The following is an 18180-nucleotide window of genomic DNA, read 5'->3' as shown; positions in this document are numbered from 1 at the left end:
TGCAGATATGCGCATGCGAGAAGACTAGGGCGAGTCAAGAAGCCCCGCTGACCATAAGTTCACAGGGCTCATCTATTCTATCACATGGCGGGTGAGAAGGAAAACAGGAACAGAAAATCATTCTCAAAAACACTTCCAGACGATCATCCATCTTCCTGTGTATTTACCTGCAAAGATATCCAAAATACTGGACAGATGCTATAGAAAAAAATCGAATGTAGTTGCAGTTGGTTGTTATAAGATCAGAGGTTTCTGAAATAATCTAGTACTTCTGTAGTATGTGGCGGGAGTTTCAAGTTTTTTTCTCGGTAAAGCGGTACACAGATGCCGTTAGTAGCTGATTCTTATCGGCATATCCTTGCTTAAAATGGCAGCTCTTGATAGTACAACCGAGATCAACTCATTGCTCGATAAGTGGAGTGCTGACGATGAAGAAGGGAGATCTCCTATCGAGGCCTTGCGAAGGTGAGTAAATTAACGAATAAAAAAAAACTAATACTTACTAAAGTAAGTTAAGTAAGGTAAAACAAAACTCTGTGTGGTTTTGAGATCGAACACAGCATAAGCTATATTAAGACATCAACGGCCGTGACTTGCATGAGTGTGCAATGATTTTACTTAAAACTTTAAAAGGAAATGGCATCTAGACCTTAAATAAATACATATATGGACTGATAAGGGTGCATGCCACCCCCTCCCACCACACAAGCTTCAGCCATTACATGGTAACATAAAGAATTGACTGTCATTATTCTTTTTGAAGTGTTGATTCATTGTCTGTTCTCATGCTTGTTGTAGGATGGCTGACCTTGTAGAGGGGGAGAACGAATCCTACCACAAATTGGACCCAGATCCCTTCGATGACAGGCATCCAGGTAACCTGTGTTTGATGAAAAAGTGCATACTAGGAGAATAAAGCAGGCTGACCTCCAGCCGTAGAGTAGCTCACTAACCATCAAATGGTACACAGCTATAACCCTGAATGCCCATAAGAAAGATGATTGAAAATAACCACTTGATTGTAGAACACTGTTCCACTTTAAGTTAAGTAATATATTTTTCATTTTCCTCAGGTCGTGCTGACCCAGACTGCACACTTGGGCATATTTTGAAGGCTTTGTTCAAGAATGATGACTTCATGAATAAACTTGTCAACTCCTACATTATGAGTACAAGGGAGGAATTTGATTTAAACTGTATGGCCTGTCGGCTATTGTTGAACGTCATGCCAGGCTTAGAGAGTGCCATGGTGTTCCAGGAAACTGTAAGTATTGTTGAAAAATGCTGAAATTACCTCCTAAAGCAAATTGTTGCAGTGGTAATTATTTTATAAATGAACACCCTGGTTTCCTTTAAAAAAAATTTTCCCAGTGTTTGTATGTATGTATCCATCATGTTAATTAGCATAAATATACAGTAAACATAGCATTGAGAGTCTGTGATACTACTATTTTAAGTATTTTTTTAGGAAGGACTTCTTGCACGGCTGTTTTCATGGGCAAAAGATGCCAAGGAGCCTCTGAGGTCATATGCTGTTGGTAAGCTGGACTTCTTTTTATTTCCTCATATTTTTTTTTACATTATTAGATAGAACTTTTGTCCAACTACTGTATCTTCTTGTATGTGTTGGTTTAGGCCTTCTTGGATTTGCTATGGAAAGTCAGGATGTTGCGGGCTCTTTCAGGGATGAAAATGCTGCTGTTGTAAGTCTTTAGCTGTTTCCAATATCCAATTTATTATGTGAGACAATTACTTAAAGTGAGTATTGAAAGTGAATATCGGGTGTCCCTATGGTCCCTAGGTTCCCATGATGTTACGGCGCCTTCACATTCTCAAGGATCTACAGGATTTGAAACAACCAGCTATTGATGACATCCAGAGCAGAGCATTTTCCAAGACAAAAACATCCAAAATAAAGAATGAAGGGAGCAGTACTATCAGCTCAAAATCATCCACAGAATCATCTTCAGCAGGAAGCCCAATCCCTAGAGGTAATGTCTGGTTTCAGGCTAGGGTTACACAATATTTAGTGTTACACAGTTTTTAGTTTAGAGTATGGCAGGCAGTACATACTGCACCAGTGAACCAATTTCCCACAAAGTAGCATACTACTTACATGCTATTTATATTAGCCGTACCTTGACCCCTGTTTGAGGCTGCATTCTGTTATTATATTGAATTTTGCTGTGTACAATTCTATGTCAAGTATATATTTGAATTTTTAACAAACCATTTCTAGCAGAACACCTCTTTTTGTAGCAAGTGTACAATGCCATCCTCAAATCATTAACCTTTTTAGGTCCTATTTTTCTAGTGGGGACCTGATAAACTGGCTATGATTTAGTTAACTTGAAACTTTCTCCCAGTGAAAATGACTCCCTCGTCTAAAAGCCATCTGAGCCAGCTCAAATCCAAAAGAAGTCGCTCTCCCAGTAGAACTAGCAAAAGGAGTTATCAGTGTTCTCCTGTGTCATTCTCATTATCCCCATTGACACTGGCCATGCAACAGCGTCTGATTATGCAGTACCTCACACCATTAGGAGAATATCAAGAGGTAAGGGGGCAGATTTGGTGTCTCTTTGAGTGATGTATTTTTTTAGAATGTGTTTTTTTTATAATATTCTGAGATTTTTTGCCATCTTCCAGCTCCTTCCAACAGTGTTCGAGCTGAAAGCTTTGGATCTCATCATGCACTACATTACATTCAAAGGACAGGTGGACATGTACTTATCGTTTGAGGCACTAAAGGTATGGTAATGTATAAGTACGGTTGATCCTGTCAGTGATCCTTCACTATACTCACATTAAAACTTTTGGTATTACATTTGCTATTTAGTTAACTTTCCCCTGATTTATGTCTTATTTGAGATAAGTTCAATCCATGTTATATGGACATTAAAGAGTGACTAGTTTGCCCAGGAACAGTGGAAATATACTGTAATTAATGTCTGGAATGTTTGTTCCAATAAGAGTAGTTCATGCAGTTTCAGCACCTGAATTCTCCTTGTGATTTCTCAGTAGACAACAAGCATTCTACCCATATTTGTTTGTGTTCTAAGCTTTACACTGTAATTTCCAATAATGAATACTTTACTAAGAAGATTTTTGGTACTGTAGCTTGAAACCATTTTGATGTTTTCTAAACAAACTTTCTATTTATTTCCAGTACCTTGCCTCTCTGTTGTGCCATAAAAAATTTGCCACTGAATTTGTCACTCATGCCCATGTGCAGCGGTTGCTTGAGGTCCCTCGCCCTTCTGTTGCTGCAACAGGTGTTTCTATGTGTCTCTATTACTTGGCTTATAATGAAGACGCCATGGAAAGGGTAAGGAAAGAAAAGAACAGAAGACAAAATTGAGTGTGACTGACTTTTGTTCAGACTAAGTAGTGTTACTTTAGATTTGCAATTACATGTTGCCTTCACTTTATGATGCTATGCATCACCTTGCAGTTTCCATAAACAAGTGAAATATTAGTTTTAGACTTTTGACAAAAGTGGCTGCGTACAGTAAAGGCTGATAATATGTTTATCACAGGTGATGGTGATTAATTTTTTATCATTTTTTATGTAAATGTGAAAGTTAAAAAAACATGTTGCCTTCACTTTATGATGCTATGCATCACCTTGCAGTTTCCATAAACAAGTGAAATATTAGTTTTAGACTTTTGACAAAAGTGGCTGCGTACAGTAAAGGCTGATAATATGTTTATCACAGGTGATGGTGATTAATTTTTTATCATTTTTATGTAAATGTGAAAGTTAAAAAAACATGTTGCCTTCACTTTATGATGCTATGCATCACCTTGCAGTTTCCATAAACAAGTGAAATATTAGTTTTAGACTTTTGACAAAAGTGGCTGCGTACAGTAAAGGCTGATAATATGTTTATCACAGGTGATGGTGATAAAAAAATTTATCATTTTTTATGTAAATGTGAAAGTAAAAAAAACTGAACACTGCATACAGTTTTAGATTTTGTTCAAATTTACAATAAAATGTATCAATTTTGCATTTGGATAAAAGGGGTCACTGTCCTAGTCCCCTATTATCTCTGTATAATTTTACAATGCGTTGAAATGCATTCAATGACATTGGGTATATTTTTCTCCATTGGTTATGACTTTTCTTGCTCTTCCCCATTCTTAGGTGTGTCTGCTCCCACACCCTGTTCTTAATGACATGGTCAAGTATGCTCTCTGGTTGCTTGAGTGCTCACATGACTCAGGACACTGTCATGCTACTCTTTTCTTCTCTCTCACCTTCCCGTTCCGTGCTGTGCTTGAGTTTTTTGATAATGGAGATGGCTTGCGCAAACTGATTAACCTGGTGAGTACTTTTATAAATATCCAATGGTTTGCCCTGATAAGCACACAATCATGTTGACAAAAAGGGGTTATGAACAAGTCCATAGTCAGGATTTGAGTGCTTGGGGTTGTTTTATGGCATTAGTTTGTATGGCATTAGAGTTTCTTTTGCTTTATTCCCCTATGTTATTTCTCTTAGTTAAGCACTCTACCAATCCTTCGGGTTGATGAAGCTGCTTTGTTAAGTGATGATGAGGTGTTCAGTAGCCGTCAGACCGTCAAGCATGCCTGCATGGCCCTGCGCAAGTACTTTGAGGCCCATTTGAGTATCAAGGCAGATGCATTGCGCAGAAATCTAGCACGGCAGAATGGGGGCACACCACCAATTCCCATACCAGCCTACAAGGTTTGTTGCTTTGTATTTGATGTTCTCCTCACGGCTTATCCTCAAGAGTCATCAATCTTCAAAGAAGATTCCACTGCACCTAATGTCCATGTTGGGATGTGCACTGAAGTTTCCAAACTCTAAAAGGGTGGGCTGCTGTATTGTACTGGGGTAATACCTAGAACATACCAGAAATCCAAATGGAGATGGCATGATGCATGATATGTTCTTTAATTTGTTTTTGTGTGAACAAAAATACTTTGGCCAACAAAATAAAATCCTTGATTGAATCAAGAGCATTGTGAACTGTGGACAAGTGGAAACAACATAAAAGCAGAATAATTTTCTGCCTTCCCCTACTCGTATGTTCCCAGTTTTGTTGTTGTGTGCAAAAAAAAATACGCTCTATTTTCTAGGCTGCATCTCTGGACCAAGACAGTATTCTAGAGAACACTGATCTAATGCTGGAGCATAGATACATGACTTACCAGTGGAAACCACTCCAGGTAAGCTAAACCATCCAAGGTCCTTTACTTTAGGCAGAAAGAAAAACCTGTAAGCCTTACAATGCCCGAAACTGCAACAACAAGCTGCAACACTACCAATGGATAGCACTCCAGGTGAACCCTGACCCATCCACAGTCTTTTATTATTAACCCTTTAATTTCTGTAAGCCTTACACCGCCCTAAAATAATGCCATGTTATGGTTGAACAAAGATTTTCAGCCTACCAATTGAAACCTCTCTTGGTATAACCTTTACCCATACATAGCATGGTGTTTTATTCCAGGCAAAAGAATTAATGTGTACATGCCTTCTCTAGATTATGAAAAAACTACAAGGATTCACTCTGATGCTACAAGTGGTATCTCTGTCCTCTGATTGGCGGGGCTATAGCTGCAGGTAATCATACATTCTTGTCTTAGGAAGCATGTTTGTTTTTGTAAACCAATGGGATTCATTGGATTTGTGTCTTAACAGGAGTGATGTAACACGGCTTGCACTAGAGATTCTTGCCGTGCTCACTGTAAGCCCTATTGCCATGGAAGCTCTGTGTGATCAAATACAGCTACCCTCTGGCGAGTCCCAGACGGGAATGAGGTAGGAATCGAATTATGTGAATTGAATTGCATACTTATAGCATATTTGTTGTAGCTGAAGTGATTGCATTTTCTGTACAGGCTGCTGCTACGAGCTGCGGAGGGTGACATTGTTGCTGACTCTGACATTCAGAAGTGGGGATTACATGTCATCTGTAATTGCGTCTGTGGTCCACGAGTCAGGGTAAAATTATAGTAGGAGTGATAGAGTGAAAATTCTAAATTTCACAGAAGAGCGCTAAAACGGATTGTATTGAATTTTTTACATTTTTATGGAAGAATTCTAGCATAAAGTAACAACTCCATATCTTCTCTATATTAACGCTCAATGATCCGGTCGGTTCAAATTACTCTTGGCAGAGCTTGGGCTACCTGTGGTTACGCCCTTGCACTAAAGTACTTGTTTGTTGGTAGGTTTCAGTAGCCAGGCAGATGCAAAGTGGCAAGCTATGCTGGAGCGGAAGACCATCTGCTGACTCTGGAATCATTCCCAAGATGTGGTCCTGCCTGCGCAATGGTAACGGAATCAAGGTGCTACTGAGCTTGCTGCTTGTCAAAACGCCGCTGGTTCACGCTGATTCAATGCGGGCTTTGGCGTGCAAGGCGCTGTGTGGGCTTTCTCGTAGTGACAAGATTCGTCAAGTGATTGGCAAGCTTCAGCTCTTCAATAGTGGCCAGCTGCAAAGTAAGATACAAGTAGTATAGCGTGCACCGAATGATAAGACTTTTTATGGAAAAGAGTGTGGCGAATGCGGAATAGCACATCCACATATAACGCTCACTATACTTGCCCATTATTCGTATAATTTCTCTTCCAGTTCTGATGCGAGAGCCTGTTCTTGAAGACAACATATCGGATCATCTGGTGTTCTGTAAATACGCGGCAGAACTACTGGAGCGAGTGACGGGAAAGCCTCTTGGAAATGCCACATCATCAATCCCGTCTTTGTCTAGAATAACTTTGGTAAGTGCTTGCGATGGCTTGGTAAATACAGTTACACGCGTACTTACAAGTGCGTGATTCTTCCACTTCCTATTTGTTTTACCCATTAATAAAACCTTAATAACTGCTTTGTTAAAATATCCCCTTACATGGAAAAACAAGCTTTTCCTCTCGTTCGTGGACGATTTGACTGTTCTTGAGGTGGTACCTAGGAACTCACCATCCCTCCTAGGACACATTGATAATGACATTCAAGCATATGCCCTAAAGAATAACATGCGCCTTAATCCATTAAAGTACAAGGAAATGCCCGTTAGCTTTTTAAACTATGATAGTTGCAGTTAGCAGCCCATGGCCGTAAGAGGTAATACCATCGATAGGGTGCAGTCGTTCAAGCTGCTTGGCGTTCTTATATTGTGTGACTTGACATGGGTTGCGCGCTGCGACTTCATAATTAAGAAGGCTAACAAAAGGCTTTATGCTTTAAGAGTACTTAAGAAATGCGGCCTGGATGCCATAGAGCTGATAACAGTCTACAGGTCACTCATCAGATCGGTTATTGAATATGCGTCTGCAGCCTTCGCGAACCTTCCAAATTATCTGTCTGACGCCCTAGAGAATGTTCAGAGGCGTGCGCTCAAGATCGCTTTCCCAGGTCGTAGTTATGAGAGTTCACTCACGCTGGCAAACCTTCCAACGTTGCATGAGCGAAGAAATATTGCATGCCAGCGGTTCGTTTCCAGAATCAAACCAGAGAATCCTCTTTTTCCTATCATTAAAGGGCGTCGCATTACACATGATTTAGGGTATAACCCCAGGTCTAAATCTACATCGTATCAGAGGCCTACTAATACGAGTCGTTTCAACGAGTTCGTTACTGTTAAATATGCTAATTACATTGATTAATTGTAGTTTATTGTATTGCTTACTTGTATCTCTGACTCACCTGTAATCCAGTCTATACCGCGAAAGGTTGAATTAAACTCATTATTATAAATAAATGCCATCTAAGCCACTCTTCATTAAAGAAATAATGGTGATGCTTTAAAAGCGCTCTTCCTCTTTTTTAAAGACATGTGCAGGTAAATGACGTCATCAAATTTTATCAAGGATACTTCTTGCCATGTTATGCAAATGACAGTGAAGAGTATTTTCTTTCCCAAAGGCTGGTGTCGTCGCTCAGACTCGAATTTCATACCCAGGAAAAGAGCTGTTACAACTCATGTATGACCACCTAATGTGTAAAGGTGAGAAATGGCTTACTGGAATAATCTTATTGTCTGGCTGGAGTAAGGCTAAAAATGTTTTCAGATTCTTTGAACTTTGATTATGATAATCAGTATCTTTCGTTCAAGTTCTTAAACTGTGACTCTCCCCCTACATTGGATATCGTTAAACTTTTTTTACTGTGATGCCTTCCCTACATTTGATATCGTTAAAATTCTTTTTGTTGTTACTTCCCAAACCGAGTAAGTACGCAGCTGCTTTGTCTTCTATTATCTTTGCTCTACAAAGGAGTTCTTTTGTCTCTATTTTTCTCGTTCTTTGTGTCGAGGTGCGGATATTGTTCATTTGCCCAATCAAATTGCAGCTTGTAAGAGCTGCGTACTGACCCCCCAAACCAACGCTGAAATTGATTTGTTAAACTTTGTTCTAATAATCCAAGGTTTGACAGAGACTGCAAAGGTGCTTCTCAGGGAAGCTGATCTGCCTAACAACCGGTTGATAGAAACTCCCCCTAAACTTGCTAAGGTATGCTGTGTGACTGAGAGCCGTTATGTCCGAAAGAGAACAAAATACAAGGACGAAGGGATGAAGAAAGACATTCAACTCGCCTTATTTAATTTACTCTTCTTTCTTCCCGAAATTTGAATCCCAGCACATTTTGTTCTTGTAGAGACTTCAACCCCACCAATCAGAAAAGCTCGCCACACCAGCACCAGTCTCCAGCCCACAGACCCCAACTCTTTCCAAGTACAGATTTAGTGACCCTGGCACTCCTGCGGAAAAGGTATGCAGGAGTGAATACATTGGACCCCCCTCTAATGAACAAAAGAACCTCCTTTTCAGGGCGGTGAAGTGTTATTCCATGAAACATGATTTTGGATTTTTTATTCGTGAGACGGGATTTCTAATCTTTTTAAGGCGAAAAAAAGGAAATGATTGTGTTTAAACATACAAGGCCCTTTTTTTGTCTGTGAATTGGATTCATGTAGGACCACGTAGTTTTTCTGAGATCTACACAATAACAACAAGAACAGCACACAGGCTAACTTTCTCTCATTGCTTCGCTTTGAATAGTTCTAGTTTAAAGTCAACGTTTGCCGAGCTTTGTATCCCTGCAAAATGGCTATGCAATATCCTTTATTTGTGACCCCTCGCTTTAAAGGCCTTGTTTTTTCTTGAGCGTAGTGTTAGTCCTTTTAATCGAGATGTCTCGATTACTTGTAGCGCCTGTTACCAGACATCAAGTCAGGCGCGGAGCGCCCACCGGCGCCCCCCACCCTGGACGATATTGTCACGCGGTTTCTTCGTGATCAGCATGCGCAGTGTAGCAATCCTATGTCGGCATGCCCCCCTTTTTCGCTATTAAGGTAAAGGAGCCTACCTATTCTTTCTACCAGTACGTTACATGTTTATTTATGAGGTAAAGGAGTCTACATATTCTTTCTTCCAATACGTGACACATTACGAAACTTGCCTTATACCCACCGTTTCTTGACAAATGCTTGTAAGCAAACAAGAAAATAACATCATTATAAAGGTAAACTTAAGTTCAAGTGAGAGTCCAAACATTACGTGCGTTGCGCTTTGGCTTGCATACTAGTGTGAACCAACCTTTACGCTTGCAGTTCTAGAAAAGTGTTGTACTCATTTTCCCCCTTGCTTTAGGCCACATAAGTGTCCAGACCCCGAGTTCCGTCATTACGCACCAAGTAACATCACCACACGTCTGACCAGAAGAGAGGTGAGTATGTAATAGCAGCCGTAGTAATGGTTTCGACATACTAGTAGCAATTTTGAGGGAGTAGGGCTTTAAAGATCTTCTATGTGTAGGTCAAGTTGTAACCACTGAAAGTCATCATTACGTTAAAAGTTTTTTTTCGTTTGAAAGGTCCCTAGTGACACTAGATTTTTGACAGCGACTCTACGTCTAGTGTGGGAGATTCGAAAGTTTGAACTTAGTAAAAGAACAAAATTAGAGACGGGATTGCAATCGTGACTACTGCGGTAAAGTATGAATGTCCTAGATAATGATCATCCATATACTCATCCTCGGGTATCCAGGGCGTCGAGAGTGTAACGAGGCACGGGAACGAGAAGACGGAGGGGGGAGGGGGCGGAAGAGAAGAGAAAGGAAAGAGAAGACTTCTTCCACTTACTCCCTCACCCCCCACCGGCCTTATTCCGCCTTGTTCTCGCGCTTGTGACCTCGACGCCCTGTCCGTGGGCCAGAGAGTGACCCCCCCCCCTTCATATGAGACATATAACATCTGAAAGCCCTTTCCATAGTGATTTCAAAAATATATGTTTACACTTCAAAAGCTCTGGGCGTGGGCCGTACGGCGTGTTTTTTTTTTTTTTTTCAGTTAAAAACCACAGGGTACCCATGTCGGAATCTTTCGAAAATAATTGTTTAACTAAACCTAGATTTAGAAAAAGTAAACCAAACATTACATTTTTGCATTTTATTTAATTTAGTGAAAAATCTGCTAATGAGCCTGGGGAGGTTTTCAGGTTCCACAGGGTACCCACACTCTCAAATTTGGAAAATAATTAAAACTGCTTTGAAATTTTTGTGCTGTACGGCGGCCAACCCAGAGCTTTATAAAGGGTTGACATATAATTTAGACTCACTATGAAAAGGGCTTTCAGGTGATATATTTCTTCCAAAATTTCTGAGGGGGGTGGTGCTGGGGAGGGTTTTACTTTCTGGCCCACGGACTATAGGGTTTGCCAGGATGACCCATACTGCGTTTTGTCTCGTCCCCCTTTTTTACCATTTCACCGTGTTGCAGGTGACCCCCAGACACGGAGGCTACAACGGCGCGCGATTCAACCGCAAGTTCGTCTACAGCAAGTAAGAATAACTTCGTGTATTAAGACCAAGCAGTTCATCCTAATCGCTTTTTATTGGTGGTTGTACTATTACATATGTAACTCTCAGTCTTTGTTTCCGTTGCAGATTCAAGCCTTTGCGCGGGATGCGGGACTCAGATGAGACAAGCATGTTCACGTGTGTTGCCTTCATGGTAAGATATTATAGGGAACACATAGGGAACACAGGCCCGTAGCCAGGGGGAGGGTCTTCAGACTGGAACGTCCGCTCTGATGAAGGAAAATTGAGTACCACTTCGAGCTAGGGAGAGCAACATAAGAGAAAATAGTCAGCACATTCTTATTGCATTCTTTTGCGGTCTGATTTCTGTTATTAGCAGTTATTAGGAATATTCCGTATAATGTGCCCGGTCTGATGTCTGTTATTATTATCGCACAGGAAGATGGCAAGAACATCATATTAGGGACTCAAAACGGCGAGTTGAAAATGTTCAACATCATTTCAGGAGAGGTATAACTAGGGTGGTTTATCGCTTACGGTTAAATAAATTTTGAAAACGCTCCTAAAAAAATCAGTGGAATACAGCCGTAAACGGCTATCCACCCCTTCATTCTATTTATTTTCAATCGTTCATGAAGATTTTTATGTGGTTTATCTTCCAGGAAGAAGCTTCTTACTCCTGTAATAGTGCGGCGATATCCATGTGTCATCCCTCCAAGGTATATGCTGTAGCATCTAGACCTGTAACTGACCCAATACTGTAGCAGCTAGACCTGTAACTGACCCAATACTGTAGCAGCTAGACCTGTAACTGACCCAATACTGTAGCAGCTAGACCTGTAACTGACCCAATACTGTAGCAGCCAGAGTTGATGGTTCTTGCCATTTTCATATAAACTTCCTCGCCAGACATTGTGTTTTGTGTAGGTGTTATAATACATACAATTGTATATTAAAAGCAACTCTGCCCGAGGCTGTTCAATCCTCACTCCTTTTCTATTTTTCTCGTTACCTCGACCTGCCCGTTTTAGTGCAGATGGTCATTCATTGCTTGCTATAGGTTTGCCTTGTGGCCGTAGCAGTAATTATAAGGAAATGGCCAGAAGGGGCGTAACTATGCCCCGATATTTTCTTAATGTTTCTATGTCGTGCTAAAGCTCTGTCCCTTTTGGTTTAGGTGTGCCGGTGCCTCTTTATGGGAGAAATTGTTCTGTTGCTAACGGTGGTATTCCATTTTCATTCTCAGGATGGTCAGTTCGCCTTGACTTCTTCACCGTTCGGAATGCCTTCATGTGCGCTTTGGAATTTCGGCGAAATTTTCGAAATGAAGTAAGAAATGAATTGAGAAACTATTGCTGTTTTACACAACGACACTTAATCAGTAATAACATGACCCACCTTGCTTGTTCGAACGAGCTGTCCATACATGACATACATTGACATGAGATCAAATTATTGTGTGATTTACCGAAGGTAAACCACCTTGCTATGACTTCACGTGCGGTGTTTTCTGAAGATGATCTTGTTTGCAGGTTGCTTGCTATGACTTCTCGTGCGGTGTTTTCTGAAGATGATCTTGTTTGCAGGTTGTCTTTTCCAGATGACCACTATGTCAAGTTTGGGAATTTGTCCGAAGCTCGGGTGATCGGGACAGACGAGCAGACAGCACACGTGAGTGATACGCCCGTGTTATGCGGCAATTAACCAAGCCCGTGTTATGCGGCAATTAACCAAGCCCGTGTTATGCGGCAATTAACCAAGCCCGTGGAATGCGGCAATTTACCAAGCCCGTGCTATGCGGCAATTAACCAAGCCTGTGTTATGCGGCAATTTACCAAGCCCGTGATATTCGGCAATTTACCATGCCCGTGTTATGCGGCAATTTACCAAGCCCGTGTTATGCGGCAATTTACCAAGCCCGTGCTATGCGGCAATTAACCAAGCCCGTGTTATGTGGCAATTTACCAAGCCCGTGATATTCGGCAATTTACCATGCCCGTGTTATGCGGCAATTTACCAAGCCCGTGTTATGCGGCAATTTACCAAGCCCGTGCTATGCGGCAATTAACCAAGCCCGTGTTATGTGGCAATTTACCAAGCCCGTGATATTCGGCAATTTACCAAGCCCGTGTTATGCGGCAATTTACCAAGCCCGTGCTATGCGGCAATTAACCAAGCCCGTGTTATGTGGCAATTTACCAAGCCCGTGATATTCGGCAATTTACCATGCCCGTGTTATGCGGCAATTTACCAAGCCCGTGTTATGCGGCAATTTACCAAGCCCGTGCTATGCGGCAATTAACCAAGCCCGTGTTATGTGGCAATTTACCAAGCCCGTGATATTCGGCAATTTACCATGCCCGTGTTATGCGGCAATTTACCATGCCCGTGTTATGCGGCAATTTACCAAGCCCGTGCTATGCGGCAATTTACCAAGCTCGTGTTAGGCGGCAATTTACCAAGCCCGGTCTATGCGGCAATTTACCAAGCTCGTGTTATGCGGCAATTTACCAAACCCGTGTTATGCGACTTTACCAAGCCCGTGTTAGGCGGCAATTTACCAAGCCCGTGCTATGCGGCAATTAACCAAGCCCGTGTTATGTGGCAATTTACCAAGCCCGTGATATTCGGCAATTTACCATGCCCGTGTTATGCGGCAATTTACCAAGCCCGTGTTATGCGGCAATTTACCAAGCCCGTGCTATGCGGCAATTTACCAAGCTCGTGTTAGGCGGCAATTTACCAAGCCCGGTCTATGCGGCAATTTACCAAGCTCGTGTTATGCGGCAATTTACCAAACCCTTGTTATGCGACTTTACCAAGCCCGTGTTTGGCGGCAATTTACCAAGCCCGTGTTATGCGGCAATTTACCAAGCCCGTGTTATGCGGCAATATACCAAGCCCGTGCTATGCGGCAATCAACCAAGCCCGTGCTATGCGGCAATCAACCAAGCCCGTGGTATGCGGCAATTTACCAAGCCCGTGTAAGGCGGCAATTTACCAAGCCCGTGTTATGCGGCAATTTTGTTACCAAAAAGGGAAAAACCTGTCAGTCCAATTGTCAAATGGCAGTTCTGCTATCGAGAGAGTCCAATACAATCAGTTCATTCACCAAATCCATTCTTACGAAAAATAATACCCATGAGTAGAGTTTGGTCTATGTAAGAACTTGCAATATTTGACGGTTGCTATTTGCCAATTGCTCTAACATAGTTTCTTTGAGTTTCATACCCAAATGCATGACACTACTGTCGTTTTACTCTCCCCATTTATCCCAAACTGGGTTTGTTGTTTGTGCAGCTGTTTCAGGCTCGAAAACTGTAAATGCTTTTGCTTCAAAGCACGTCCGTCCGACTTGCATGACAATTTTGTTTTGGTTTAAAATATTTTAATTTTCTTTTGAAAAATTAAAATTTGTCATCCCTGTACAATTTTACTCTCTAGAAATAGAATTGTGCAGTTTTTATTGAAGGATGGCGTTAATTTCGCAGTATTTATAGCGGAAATGAGCATCTAATCTAGCGTGAACATGCTTCAGTTGCGCGACTAAAGTAAGGGCAGGATACATGTCACAATGGTTTCCCTTGTCCTTACTGTAAGCTTTGCTATGTCGCTTACATGTTCAGATCTACGACACGTCTACTGGCCAGCTCGTAGTGTCGCTAGCTGACCCAGCCAGTGCTAACCACTACTCCAAGAACGTGGCGACCTTCAACCCGACAGACGACTTGGTGCTCAGTGATGGGGTGCTCTGGGACGTCCGGGGGAAACGCCTCATCCACAAGTTCGACAAGTTCAATAACTTCGTCAGTGGGGTATTTCATCCATCTGGGCTAGAGATCATTATCAATTCTGAGATCGTATCCTTTCAGTTCGAGTGTACCTTGGTGGAGAAGATTCATATGACTTACTTGGGAGGAAGACCGAGCCTTTAGCCCTGGAAAGAAACCCGTGTTGATCTCTTGTAATAATTTTCTTTATTATTCTTGTTTTCTCGAGTTTTTGACTCGTTCTTATCCAAAACTGCATAATGGCTGAGAAACTTTTACTTAAAAAAGGTCAATCACTCCGCCATTTTACGCTCCCGCTCCCGCTCCCGTCTCAATCAGCTCATTCAAGCGAATAAGCAAGATATTTTCAATCAAATATCGTCAATAACTTATCGGACTTCTGCAGATTGATATTTTGTAGTTTTCTTGTAAATAAACCGTTGAATCCTATAGTCAAATTCTTACGCGCGCTCTCATTGGTCAAACAGAGCGATTTTTTGTGTGGAATTAAATGGTTGAAAAGTGGAATCCGATGAATGGCCTTCTTTGCCAACTAAAAATAGCAAAAAAGTCTATTCAAACATAAAATAGAATTTGACTATAGTATTCAAGAATAATATATAATCGATCCTTGAATTCAGTGTTTGTTTCTCGCGTGAAATTTACCGTGGAATTCCCTTGTCTTTGATGAATTTCTCAGAAGTATTTTTCAAATATAAAAACAAAATACACAATATAAAGGAGTGGTTGATCGACATTTTCAGATGCAATCTACAAATCATTCTCTCGTGCAAGGACCCGTCTAACCTTGCCCCTAGGGTATGGAAGGAGTGGTGGACCGAGAATGCCGGCGCCTGTTCTCTAAACTGGGGTTATTTCGCATCGTGTCCTTAACATGCACTATAGTGGGATTTACGATCCTTCCACTTGCTTGACACGTGCCCTTCATTGGACCAGTGTCACGTGATCTTCAACAACGGCGGTGACGTCATATATGGAAGTAAGAACTTTATGACTTACACAGGGGTCTTTTACACCCTCGGTTACATTACGCTCGATTTCCAGCTCGTTTCTGGCACAATACCATCCGATGAGGCCTCGTGACCTACATCTGGTTATACAGTGTTTTCATCTGGTTATACGTGTTTTCATCTGGTTATACGTGTTTTCATTTGGTTATACGTGTTTTCATCCTTATAAAGTAAAGCATCCTCCCCTGTAAAGTCTAATATGTTTTCTCATCGTTATACAGTGAAGCAACTTCCCCTGTAAAGTCTAATATGCTTTCTCATCGTTATACAGTGAAGCAACTTCCCCTGTAAAGTCTAATTTGTGTTTCATCCGTACACAGTAAAGCAACTTTCCCTCTAAAGTCTAATTTGTTTTCTCGTCGTTGTACAGTAAAGCAACTTTCCCTGTAAAGTCTATGTTTTCTCATCTTTATACAATAAAGCATCTTTCACTGTAGATTTTGTAATTTTTCTCATCGTTATACAGTAAAGCACCTTCCAGACACGGAAGAAAACATGATGAGCCAACGTGTCCTTGGCCCGTTTGAATCTTCATTCCGAACATTTGATTCCACGGATTATCAGCCAATCGGTAAGAATTACAACATGGCGTTCCAATACATGTCCAAACAAAACAAAACCTGCTATAATTCAATGATTTACCTTTCGCCACAGAATATAATATAGATTGCAAATTTGATACCTTTTCAGCTACAATTGATGTGAAGAAGACAATTTTTGACTTGCAATCGCATCCAACTGATTCCATTGTTGCCGTCATCGAGGTATGCTAGTTCCCATGTGTTGGAGCTTGCTCTATGTATACTCTCTATTCTTCTCCACTATTTGTTTATATAAGAACTTTTATGTAAGAAGGTTTGACCTGGAACACGCAAAGAACAAGCCCTTTTCATGGTTTAACATAACTTAAAAAGCATTAAATTATTAATTTTCCTAGTTTTCCTAGTGAATAGTTTTTTTTTTTATTATTTGGTGTTCGCGCAGCAAAACCAACCAACAAGTTCAGCAGACGAGAGTGTTTGCCGTCTTTACGAAGTTGGGAGATCCAGGAGGTTCGATCAGGAGGAAGAGGTTAGTTTTTCATTTCTTAAAATCGTCAACGCTGTATCTTCTCTCTTTTAAATCATCGATTTGCATAGCTGTGTTTTGCTGGCTTACTCCGTTTTACACTTTGAGAAGCATATTGTTGAAGTTGGTCTCATGTTTCCTTCTTTATGTTTTTTTCCAATTTCATTTCTACTTTAACTTGTATAGGAGTCCGATGAAGGAGAGGATGACGATGGAGATGACGAGGACGACGACGACGATGATGATGTTGATGATGACATTGATGATGATGATGATGACATGGATGATGATGATGATGACGACCTTCTTAATGAACAAGATTCGGCGTCTGACGAAGACGACATTATCATCACATTTTAAAGGTTCTGATTTCATTGTTTGACCTTTTATTTTATGCTGCGTGTTTATTGTGAATTATTCCCTTGCAGATGCCTCACCATGAATGCGACGAACTACCATGAACCTACAAATGATATATTATATTTATCTAATGAAATGAGAAATAAATATTTTACCCATCTTAGCGTTACACTAGATGTCTTTCGGTACCCTCCGCTGTGTGTTAATGTAAGCTTGTTCTGGTATTACAACAAAGTTTTACAACTTTGTATGTTAATATACATATGCCTATTTCAAAAAACGTTGTCAGCGCGAAACAAATGGCTATTGGCAAATGGCAGTTCTAGGACCGAAAGGAACCATGGGTCTCATTAAATTTCTACTAAATGCTAAAGAATATGGATAAATCAAACAATTATCCATTAAAGATCATCAATGTATGTCTCTGACATTGCTAGACTTTATTTAACACCTTTAATTTTACGAATGATTAATACCCAGAAGCACCGTTCGGGCTTAGAACTGCAATTTACTATTTGCCATTCGCCATTTCCACTGTCAACCTTTTTTGGAATAGGCGTATACAAACTCAAGCCTACAGACTGGCTGATTATAGGCAAGTGACAAGGATTTGCTGAGGGGGGAGGGGGAGGTAAGATATTGGCCCACCCTTAGCTACGTGTCTGGCTTATACCACCTTTATCGAATTGATACGAATTTGCAATGGAACTCCAGTCACTCAGAGAGCGAGTTATATTGCAATGACTTCTGTCAAGAAAACAATTTTGTGATTACGGCCAGGGCCCTAGCATGGGGTGGGGCACTGGGGGCACGTGAAAATTACAAGGGAATTACCAGAAGGGGCGTCCCCTCTACTCGAAAAAAAAAAGATAAAAAATAAATAATTTCCAGTGAAGTGAGAAGTCTTTTTATAGCGTTCAATTGTTTCTGGGCAAGGAACAAAAAGGAAAATTAAAAAGCATATGCACATTGGAGCTTGATTCTATAATTTACCGTTTCGATAATGCAACTGTATGCATTTCATTAATGCAAATGTTTCATTTCATAATGCCTTCTTTTGATACCACAAAACCGCTCAATTTCAACCGTAATTGCATATGCTTACTTATTTTTTTGGAAAAAATGGATAAAAAGTCATTAGAATTACGAGTACAGCGA

The 18180-nt window shown here is 40.8% G+C and overlaps 1 protein-coding gene across 1 annotated transcript; it reads left to right on the top strand.

Annotated features, from left to right (window-relative positions):
• The first annotated feature begins 55 nt into the window (after positions 1–55).
• LOC5517150 (DDB1- and CUL4-associated factor 1) lies at positions 56–17185 on the top strand. Its single transcript, XM_032387202.2, has 35 exons — positions 56–465; positions 799–875; positions 1074–1264; positions 1469–1538; positions 1636–1703; positions 1802–1991; positions 2367–2554; positions 2647–2748; positions 3167–3325; positions 4148–4327; positions 4505–4711; positions 5107–5196; positions 5514–5593; positions 5672–5791; positions 5872–5974; positions 6205–6475; positions 6609–6754; positions 7899–7980; positions 8400–8485; positions 8631–8744; positions 9185–9327; positions 9626–9701; positions 10753–10814; positions 10920–10986; positions 11232–11303; positions 11456–11512; positions 12040–12122; positions 12380–12464; positions 14420–14653; positions 15470–15563; positions 16061–16165; positions 16285–16358; positions 16579–16665; positions 16849–17024; positions 17091–17185. The coding sequence occupies exons 1-34, from the start codon at positions 368–370 to the stop codon at positions 17020–17022; spliced, it is 4035 nt and encodes a 1344-aa protein (XP_032243093.2). The 5' UTR covers positions 56–367; the 3' UTR covers positions 17023–17024; positions 17091–17185.
• Positions 17186–18180: the final 995 nt, after the last annotated feature.

The sequence above is a fragment of the Nematostella vectensis genome, chromosome 1 (genome assembly GCF_932526225.1).
Source record: "Nematostella vectensis chromosome 1, jaNemVect1.1, whole genome shotgun sequence".
Taxonomy (NCBI): Eukaryota; Metazoa; Cnidaria; class Anthozoa; order Actiniaria; family Edwardsiidae; genus Nematostella; species Nematostella vectensis.
The sequence above is the reverse complement of the archived record's forward strand: the minus strand, read 5'-3'. Positions and strand labels throughout refer to the sequence as shown.

Bases quoted from the DNA above. Each gene is read 5' to 3' on its own strand.
- LOC5517150 (XM_032387202.2), top strand. From the start codon at position 368: ATGGCAGCTCTTGATAGTACAACCGAGATCAACTCATTGCTCGATAAG. The intron at 5,792-5,871 runs GTAGGAATCGAA...TTTTCTGTACAG, and splicing joins GAGTCCCAGACGGGAATGAG to GCTGCTGCTACGAGCTGCGG. The intron at 8,745-9,184 runs GTATGCAGGAGT...GATTACTTGTAG, and splicing joins CTGGCACTCCTGCGGAAAAG to CGCCTGTTACCAGACATCAA.